At 36.8% G+C, this 10,121-nt stretch overlaps 1 protein-coding gene across 8 annotated transcripts; it reads right to left on the bottom strand.

The window, feature by feature from the left end:
• Positions 1-2,802: 2,802 nt before the first annotated feature.
• LOC143886427 (uncharacterized) lies at positions 2,803-9,185 on the bottom strand. Of its 8 annotated transcripts, XR_013253793.1 has the most exons (7): positions 8,893-9,170; positions 7,913-8,025; positions 7,536-7,593; positions 4,506-4,607; positions 3,374-3,452; positions 3,106-3,193; positions 2,803-3,006 (listed from the first exon to the last, which is right to left on the bottom strand). XR_013253793.1 is itself a non-coding variant. In XM_077390394.1 (5 exons), the coding sequence occupies exons 1-5, from the start codon at positions 9,031-9,033 to the stop codon at positions 2,994-2,996; spliced, it is 402 nt and encodes a 133-aa protein (XP_077246509.1). In that variant the 5' UTR covers positions 9,034-9,185; the 3' UTR covers positions 2,803-2,993. The 8 variants fall into 8 exon arrangements, 2 of the variants coding, with proteins under 2 accessions (XP_077246509.1, XP_077246510.1); XR_013253797.1 differs by lacking the exon at positions 7,913-8,025 and having other exon boundaries at positions 8,893-9,176; XR_013253795.1 differs by lacking the exon at positions 7,536-7,593 and having other exon boundaries at positions 8,893-9,169.
• Between the last annotated feature and the right edge of the window lie 936 nt (positions 9,186-10,121).

Here is a 10,121-nt window from a genome sequence, read left to right as displayed (position 1 = left end):
TTACCAGCGAACTTATTTTTCCAAGAATGGTGAAGTTATTTTCCAAGAATGACAAAGTTATTCTCCAATAACTTTGAAGTTCACAGAGAATAAACATGTCCAATATTGGAAGTTGGCCGGTTGGTCCTAGGCTTTGTGCCAGTAATGCCCCCTAGTCTGGACTCTTAATAAAGATAATGGCAGCGCCTTTCCCATCAGCAATTGCTTTTGGGATAGCTGGTAAGCCCCACGATCCTACAAATAGTATCAGAGCCAAGTCTCAGGTTCAAGTCCCCCTTCGGGTGATTTTGAGAAGGGAGATTGTTGGCTTAGGCAAAAGCTGGACCTAGATCGGAGGTTGTCCACGTGGTCCGAGGTGTTGTTCTAGCAATGCTCCTAGTCTCAACTCTTAATAAAGATAATGGTAGTGCATTTCCCATCATCAATTGCTTTTTGGATAGTTGGTAAGCACCACGATTCTACAGTAACAAAATGAAAAATAAAAAAGAGGGAAAAAAGGAAAAGCTTTGAGAAACATGTGCGGCCAGCCGTACCAGGCTGGTCCGGGCGGTGAACATGTGTGGTATAGCCAAAAGCCCACTAGGTCCACTCGGCCACTGATGCGCGTAAGCCCCCCTTTTCCTCTCCTCATTCACAAACCAAGTGAAGTGAAAACCAGTATAAAGCCATGAGCCTTTTCTCCACTTTCCAATATGAGACTAAATGTCCCCACAAAGGACAAAGGGAAAGGAGGGAAACTCAAGTTTACTTTGAAAAGTCCACAAAAGCTTAAAGTACAAAAGCCGAAAGATAACTGAGTAATGATTTTAATTTTGAATTGTAATTAGACTATTTCCTTTTCACCAAAGAAAAAGTCAACAATCCCCAACAAATTCAAAATTGTAATTAAAGAAAGAAAATCAAGAAGAGACAACACTGATCAAGGCAGGAGAATAAGTTATGCATCGGTATAGGTCTCTTTTGAACTTGAACCTAGACCTATTGCAAATATATCAAGTTTACCAAGTACTTGGTGAATTAAAGACTTGAACCAGGTACTTTTAGTGATAAACAGATACAAAATATCACACACACAAGTAATTCAAGCATAAGTGTATTCTCGGTGTAGCACTTTTCGGCCATTTGCTCAATCCTTTTTCATGAGTGCTCTAGAGAATGAGCCAAAATTCTCATAGAAGCAGCCACACTTCTACACTCACATAGGTGTATCTATCAAGAGTGCCTTGTAATTACTTACCCCACAGTAAACTCAGTTATACATAACACTAAGAGTTATAATAACTCATTGTAGACACCCCATTTTGAACGAACCCTAAACTTTCATGTTTAAGGAAAAAACTATTAAATGAGCGAATTAGTGTCCAAAATTTTGCCTTATGTGAGCTTAGGATCCCAAGTAGGTTCCTGTAAAATTTTGTCAAAATCCATCAAGAATTGCCTAATATGACGAGCCGAGTTAGTAATGAACTGTAGAAAGGGGAGTGCATTATCCAGATTGTGGGTGGTCTTTAGAAGAAAAATGAATTCGTTGTATAAAGGGGGGTTGTCCAGGAACTTAAAGGGGGTAGGTCATTTTTAGCATAATTTTTTACTAAAACTTTTCCTTATGGACCATCCTTTATCCATGCAAAACAAAGAGCAAATATCACATGAGGGTGTTTCAAACAACTTAAGAGGATAAAAATTATCCCAAAATGTCTATAAAAGAGGGTTAGCCTCTCATTTTAAAAAGGGATGTTTTTCTTAGCTATTATTTAGAGAGAGAGAGAGTGTGTGTGAGAAAAGGGAGAGAGAATGTAGATCTAGAAGCTAAAACCCTAATTTTCTTCTTCCCCTACTTCGGTCACCATCTCCGGCAAGATCGCCGGAGCTCCAGCCAAGTTTTTCCCTTTTGTCCAGCCATTTTTCCATACAAATGTTGTTTTTACCTTCATCAAAGCTTGGATTTGTAACTTCTTACCCTTTAAACCCTAATTTGTTCAAAATCTCATATCTACATGTTCGATTCCTTAAGAGTGTTGAGGTTTGTTCATCTCATTGCTAATTTTTTTATCAGCAACTATAACAAAACTTGGTTTTCCCTACGGGCTAATCTGTAGGGAAAAGTACAAAAATCCGTAGGAAAAGGTTTTTCCCTACGGATTTCAAAGCACACAACTTCCGTAGGCTAGGTGGGGGTAGGGAAAGCCCTTTCCCTACAGATTTAAACTTCCGTAGGAATAGGCCATCTTTCCCTACAGAAAAATCCGTAGAGACAGGACTAAAATTTCCCTGCAGAAGTTAATAAATTCCGTAGCAAAAGCGTATCTTTCCCTACGGAATTTCCAAAAATTCGTAAGTAAAAGGTGCTTCTCTCAAAATTCTTATTAAATCAGTAGGTATATGCTGCTTTTATCTACGAAATTTTAGAAAATCCGTTTTCGTACAGAATTTCAAAAAATTGGTTGGTAAAAGGCATTTTTCTCTACTGAAATTCAAAATATCCATAGGAAAAAGGTGCTTTTCCCTATGCATTTCAAAAAATTGGTAGGTAATAGGTGCTTTTCCCTATGGAATTTCAAAAAAAATCCGTAGGTAGAAGGTGTTTTTCCTACAGAATTTCAAAAAATCTATAGGGAAAAGATGCTTTTCCCGACAGAATTTCAAAATAAGATCCGTAGGGATTGCCTTGTTATTTTTTTGAATCCATTAAATAACAATTTCCGGTGACCAATTGCACATGTACATTCCACAAAGAATCTATCGATAACATCAAAATTTCTATAATTATAACACCCATTTTTCCACAACATCATATAAAAATATTAAAAAAATTAACTATTTCAATTGAATATCTTTAAAATCACAATTCATTAATAACAAATGTCTTGAAATTGTTTTCTCGACAAAAGACTACATTGTTCAACATTCATTATTTAATGATTTTATATAACATCATCTCCACTTCATCATCTCCTCTTCATCATCTCCTCGATCCCATCATCATTTGTGATTTAAAAATTTAACCTACAAACACAACGCATGTTCAAATTAATAAAAAATCAACACGTGCATATAAATAAATTCATTTCAATAATTTAAATTGCCGTTTAAAACTAATTGTACACTGAGGCGAAGCAACGTTACATCCTAGGACATCCGCAATGCCTTGCAATTTTCCATATGGCCTTAGAACTTTGCTTTCGGGATATACCTGCATATATTTTTCTCAAAAGTTCAGCATGGATGGGGTCAAGGGAAAAAGAAACTACATATTTTTCCAACACAATTGAAAGATTTATACTGCACTAGAAAATAGTAAAAATGACAGGTTCACATACCCTTTAATAATGTATGGATAAGGAAAGAGAAAATGTAAAGAAAGGAGCAGTACCATGGTTTAAATAAGGTGAACTTTTGAGGTGAAAATGGCCTTTCCATATCACATCGTTCCATTTCTTCTCTCCAACAACCTACGCAAAAAAATGCAAAAAATAATAAAAAAATAAAACCCATAACGTAAACCGAGCTCCTTTAAGATGCCTAATTACAATAACCTGTGAAGGAAAAATGAAAGAATTACAATTCCTTTCTTTTAGATCATTTATTTCCTTGAGTTTTGAAACAATGATATGTAACCATATCAAATATGAAGATTCGATAAAACATTTACATGCGTAAAAGGAGGATCTATCATGGCTATGCCCAACATTTACATGTGTAAAAGAAAGAAGAGACGGTTGTTAGAAAAGTGGCCGGGGGCTAACAACCCTCACATAATGTGGCTAACCTAACCTCATGCACAAGAATCAAGTGTTTGTAAAATGTACAAGAGTGAATGAGAAAGGGGTCGGGCCAGGGTAATCCCTTTTGGTAATTGCAGGAGTGAATGAGAAAGCGGAAAACAAAAGTGTGCCAATGTTAAAATAAGGGTAGAGATATCATTTCCCCATATCTAATTTATGACACTATAGTCTGTTTGGTTTCACAAAAGTATGTGTTTCATTTCACTAAACTGATGCAGCTAGTCCTAATTTTTTTTTTTTAATAAGTAAGCTGGGGTTATGCAGATCCCGACCAGATTTTCATTAAAAATATAGAACTAGTACATGAAAGAGGGGGGCCTAAAATGGCACCAAGCCAAAAAAGATACATCGAAAAGCAGGAAAAGCATAGATCAGACCGGAACTAGAAGAGACAACTGTAAAGAACTGAATTCCTGAATTTAAGAGACAAGCAGAGGTCCCAAGAGCTTGAGCATAAGGGAAGATCTTGCAAATGATCAACATAGCCTCCAACAAACCAATCAGAACAATCGGGCTTCTCAGTAGAGCAAATGGGAGAGGGGAGAGCAGAATTCTGCCAAGGATGGCATAACAGCCAGATGGACTAACTTCTGATGTAAACCTTCCCATCTCTGTCTGAGTTTAAAATTTCCAGCAATTTTGGAGGGAAAATAAAAGGATGGATATCCGATCCTTTACAGATACAATCACGCTTAGAGAGGTAATCAGCAGCTTCATTACCTTCACGCCAACAGTGGGAGATCCTCCAAGAAATGAAACTATGAAGGGTGTGAAAAAGATCAACAATTTGAGCCGCTTTGCACCAAGATGGAGCAATTTTCCCTTGCATACAAAAGAAGAGTCAGATTCAATCCAGAGTATGGAAGCACCCATGTCTCTATTCATCTTCACATGAACTAATAGGAACCAATTAAGTCTGTCGGCTTAAAACTAGGGTGGGGTCTCTCAGTTTAAACTTCTATTGATGGACTGTAATCTTTCTATTGATGCAACTTATTCCCAAGTGTTAGTGGACCAGCATGCTTAGAATCATCTCTGGGCAAGGATCAAGTTTCTCACAAACCAAACAGTTACCAAGTAAGATATGAGAGTAAAATTTAACTCTACGAGTGAAACAAAATTAGATGGAGTGACTCAAATGACGAATCACTCAGTGGCAAATAATTGGGTTTGCTGGCGTTTGACAGAAACAAACAAGTTTAACACAGTTTACAAGAGATGGATGGATGCAAAAAATGAAAAGAGTAAGAGTGCAGGTAGTTCATAGCAATTGGGATTGAAATATGTCGTGGCATCTACAAGAAGCTTGATAGAAAAGGGCTTGCCGATAGGCCCCATCTTGGAAGTTACCACAAAATTAGATTGCATACCTCTTATCGCGAGTTATTATGTGTCTCCTCCACGATCCTTACAGTGGAAGCACCAATTGAGAATCCTAACTTAAGCATGAGTGTAGGTCATGTTTGAAAAGGGTATGCTATGTTCTCTGCTATGTGGAGGGGTGTGTACTAAGGAGTCTAATTAGATTGCCCAGCCTAACTAAATAAAGTGTTGGCCTGTGTGTGTGTGTGTGTGTGTGTGTGTGTGTGTGTGTGTGTGTGAGAGAGAGAGAGAGAGAGAGAGAGAGAGAGAGAGAGAGAGAGAGGGAGGGAGGGAGGAAACTGTGTTATTCCATTTATCTTATCTATCTAGAGAGAGCAAAAACTGCGTTTTTCCATTTATCCTAAAGATTTCAGTGAGGACATAACAGAATTGAGAAGGATATTATCTACACCTCAAGCATAGTAACATAAGTAACCATCATCAACAAGATATTAGCAAGTTTATCACATCCGCCTGTTGTTTTCACAACTAGAAGTGCAAGGCTAACATACAACTACAAGGGCAAAATTCCGAAATAGCTAGCATAAAAAACTTGTTAATAACAGCTCATGTGTAAACTGAAAATACCAGATATCTGAGATGTGATTCTATCCAAGCCAGCAACGAAGTTGGCATGACACAATTGTACGCAATTAGTGAAATTTGGTAAAAAGGCACCTAACTTAGTGTGCAGCCCATAAAATCAGCAAAAGGCATTTAACTCACGTGAAACTCAATGTATGACAATAAAAAAAGCACATGCTTGTTGGTGATAGTAAGATGTTAGGGGACTGTAATTTTCGCATTTGATAACCATGGTACAAAGTACATGCACAACTTGATACTTGTTTTGTTCTGTCCTCTCCTTCATACCAAATTCAACACAGCACTTGAAAACAAAGCTTCCGTCCAAATGCCTTGCATCACATATAGCATTGTGGTCGAAGACATTACAATGTAAACATTGAACAGAGTGTGGGAACACCACTGTGTTGGGCTACCAAGGAAGAGGGTTGTGCCTACAGATAATGACTTGTCCTTCTTCTTATTCACTTTTGTATTTTTATGTTGTTCAATTGCATAGACAATTATATGGCTAAAGACTATGACACTGTGAAATCTGTAACAATGATCTGATCATATTCTTGGAGAAAATGGAATCCAACGACACTCAACAATCACCTAAAGCAGTCCCTAATATATAGGCGATCTAACCTTTTAGCAGCCAATCAAACAGCCCCTATCAGATCTTAAGCCAATTCAATGTGCCCAATGTAGACCCTTATGCGTTTCAAACTGTGTTAAACAGAAATTGGTGTAAGAAATTTCCATTTGGGTTTGCAATAAAACATTACTGAAGGAGCACTGAATGCTTGAGTTTTCATTCTCTGCTCTACTACCCAAAAACCAAACAACCCATTTGGGTTTCAGAATGGAAGTTAGAGGGCTACACTGATCATTGTGGAGAAAGTCTATACTCTACATTTAAGTGTTTTAGTTGTTATCTTTTGGCATTTTGTAGATGATTTTAAATTAGACTCTTTTGTTTCCTGAAGCTTTTTTTATTTATACCAGTGCTTCTTGACTTCCATTGAAGTGGATGGCTTGTCTTGAAGTGCAGAAAAAAGGTGTCTAGGAAATGCAAAGAAAGTGAATAAAGGAAGTGAATAGTAAAGGAAAAAGAAAAGCTGAAGATGACATTATAATGACTAAGAAGATTTGAGATGAATGAGGATCAGATGGTTGCCCATTCCAACTTGGCATCTGACAAGACTCAATGAAGCAATACAATATTAGCTGAAGAATACTTGGGATGTCCTTTTTCGTATCTAAGTGGACTTCAACCAATAAACACAGAAATGTGTGTTTTATTTCTTTCTGATGAAGATATAGCGGAAAAATCCTAAGCTACACATCAACTGTGTAGCTTCTAAAGTTATAATTTCATTTTTGGCCAACATAGGATCTTAAAAATTATGGTGGGGACTACAGAAATAGCTTGATAGAAGTAGACACAAGCACATGAAGACTATTCTTTGTGGATTATCTATGACCATGACAAAGACTACATATAAGGTAAAAGGTAGTAAAGGTTAGAGCAAGCAATCAATAGAGAACGTTATCACAGAGAAGGCAAAAGCATGGAGCTCTGTGTCACCACCATGTACAAGGCTATATAGTCCTTGCATTCCCCGATGTCCCATCCTCCTTGTGGTTTGTATAAAAATCAACAATTGGGAAAACAAATTGTGCATTGGACAAGGGAAAATATGTTCCACGTGTAAAAGAAATGAATCTCCAATCTACCAAAGGACTACCAGTTTGAACTCTAACACAGGCACTTTCAGAGCATGTGTAAGAAAGAAGTTGCAATTTTATATGACATACATTTAAAGCTGCGTCATTTGGATGGAGCTTCTCCAATGCATCACGCAACTCTGGGAACCTATCAACATGTACCTAAGTGAGTAGCAGTTGTCGAAATCTTATAGCAATAAAGTTTTTAGATGAACAAAAGTTTTTGGCTGTTATGGGAGTGCAAATATCCCATATATATATATATATATATATATATATATATATATATATATATAACATCATTAGAATGAAATCAAAACTGACTGACCGGAAAGACAAAGGGAAAAAAACCATTCAATAATGTATCCTGTATCCTGATGGTAGAAATTTGATACATAAATACAGGAAGAAACCACAGAGAACTAAATATAATTTATGATCAATCTTAAGAAATTAATTCAACTCACCTATCCTAAAAGGGATTGTTAGCAAATTGCCACTGTCAGACTGAAATAATTGTAGTTGATCCTTACACTAAGACTGGACGAGGAAAGAGTCCCACATTAAGCTTTGATAGGACCTACATATATTCAAAAAAAAAAAAAAAAACAGACAGTCATTTATTCATTCATCTAAAGACATTCTAATGTACGGACACACAATATGGTCTTGTATATGCGGTAGCTCATAGACAATTGACTCAAACTTCTCCAAAAATCCAGACATTCAGCTATGGTTTTACTATGCTTTAGATACTTCTTATGCTTTCTTAATATATGATCTCTTCTTGTGGTCAATGCCGCAGCTGCTTGGAGCACAAATCCATCTTCTAAAAACATATATGAAAAAGGAAAAGAAAAATGCAAAGCACATAGATTACATAGAAGTTCAAAAATCCCACCAGGAAATCCTCTTTCCATGATCGAAGTCTAAAAATACAAACCTAAATCTCTAAACAAAGTCAGAAACTAAATCTCTAAAAACCATAGATCTCTAAAACCTAAATCTCTGAGCATACCAAAGAAACTATAAAACCCAAAACCTATCTTTAATATAAAAACCCTATCTCTTGGCATGGACATACTACAGAAGAAGAAGCGGTGTGGTGGGAGGTGGAGGAGGGTCTTTTCGGAAAAGAGGATGTTTCCCCCTCGGTATGGCATGCCTAGAAGGTTCTGGAATTGGAAGTTCATGGCTTTTCTAGTTTTTCTAGGTCTAGGGTTTTACCTTCTCTTATGTTCTGAGAGACCTAAAACCCTAGAACAGAGAGAAACCTAAAACCCTAGAACACACACACAGAGAGAGAGAGAGAGACCTAAAACTCTAGAACAGAGAGAGACCTAAAACAATAGAACAGAGAGATAAAGAGAAAGAGAGGGAGAGAGTACCTAAAACCCTAGTTTAGGAGAGAGGGAGAGAGGGAGAGAGGGTGAGAGGGAGAGAGTACCTTGTGCATGTAGAGAGATTGGTTGGCTCGCTTCCGACAATGGCTGCTGGAGGAGTCGAAGGTCGACGTTCGTTTTGTTCCAGCGTTGGGTTTCCTCCATATGCAAGAGTTAACGAGACGGCGAGATGGGTTTAACCCCATATTGGGGTTATTCTCGTCATTTCATTTAATTAGTATGGGCATAACTGGAAAACTAAGTCGGAATTTTGGATTTCTCCGCTCCTGACAATGCGCATTTAGCATATCCCTACCGATTTTAAATCCCTATCAAATTACTTTACTTAATCGTAGGCAAAATGTAAGATATCCCCAGAAAAATATTGATATCCGTAGCTAAATGAATACCGTAGGGATAGATGCCAGGCTATAAAAGTAAAAGTCGTAGGTGAAAATATATACTTATGGGAAAAATAAACAACCGTAGGGATATGGTTTATTTCCCTACAAATTTAAATTCAGTAGGGAAAAGGTACACTTCTCCCTATAGACGGTCGGTAGGGAAAGCCTAGTTTTTGTTGTAGTTTCACATCAGTGCAAAGAACAGAAGAATCTCAGATCTATCTGTTCGATTCCTTGAAAGTGTTAAGTATTCCAAATCAGAGTAAAGAACAGAAGAATTTTGATAATATTTACTTTCTTTTGTTTTTGTTTACGAATAGCATGTCTTCTCTGCATCTAGAGTCGTTTTAATCAATTTATGGATCTGATCTGAATGTTTTTTTATGTTATGTGGCTGAAAATTAGTTAAGTAATAGTTTGTGTTTATAAATTGGTTTAAGCCTTAATGATTTATGCGTCTTAATTTTTTTTATTTAAAAAAACTGTATGAGGTAAATACCGAATAATGCTATGAAATTGTTCTTGTATTACTGCTTGAGAGTCATAATTTTAGGCATTACTTTAGCATTTTTCAATTGACTGTGCAAATTCAAAAGAATAAAATGAAACTGTCGTTTTAGTTTCTGTTTGGTTAAAATTATATACAGCCATAAGTTTCCAAGAGAAATCCCAATCCCAAACAACTAAAATGCACTAGCAACAATCCAATATGCAGTTGTATCTACTCATCGAAGATCATTCAAGCTCAACACCACATACTTGAGCTAGAAAGCAGAAAGCTGCCTTTTTAAAAAATGCACTGGACTGGCTCTTCGTAATGGATCTAAAATTGTACGACTCCAGTGACAACATTCTCACTTGAAGCTTCAAAATCATGAGCTCAGAGTACG

This window comes from Tasmannia lanceolata, unplaced genomic scaffold (genome assembly GCF_043159265.1).
Source record: "Tasmannia lanceolata isolate RefF3 unplaced genomic scaffold, GAP_Taslan_0.1 ptg000011l, whole genome shotgun sequence".
Taxonomy (NCBI): Eukaryota; Viridiplantae; Streptophyta; class Magnoliopsida; order Canellales; family Winteraceae; genus Tasmannia; species Tasmannia lanceolata.
This window is presented reverse-complemented; position numbering and strand designations above follow the sequence as displayed.

Bases quoted from the DNA above. Each gene is read 5' to 3' on its own strand.
- LOC143886427 (XM_077390394.1), bottom strand. From the start codon at position 9,033: ATGGGGTTAAACCCATCTCGCCGTCTCGTTAACTCTTGCATATGGAGG. The intron at 3,453-4,505 runs GTAATGAAGCTG...TTTTTTGCGTAG, and splicing joins CTCCCACTGTTGGCGTGAAG to GTTGTTGGAGAGAAGAAATG. The intron at 3,194-3,373 runs GTACTGCTCCTT...AAATATATGCAG, and splicing joins TTCACCTTATTTAAACCATG to GTATATCCCGAAAGCAAAGT.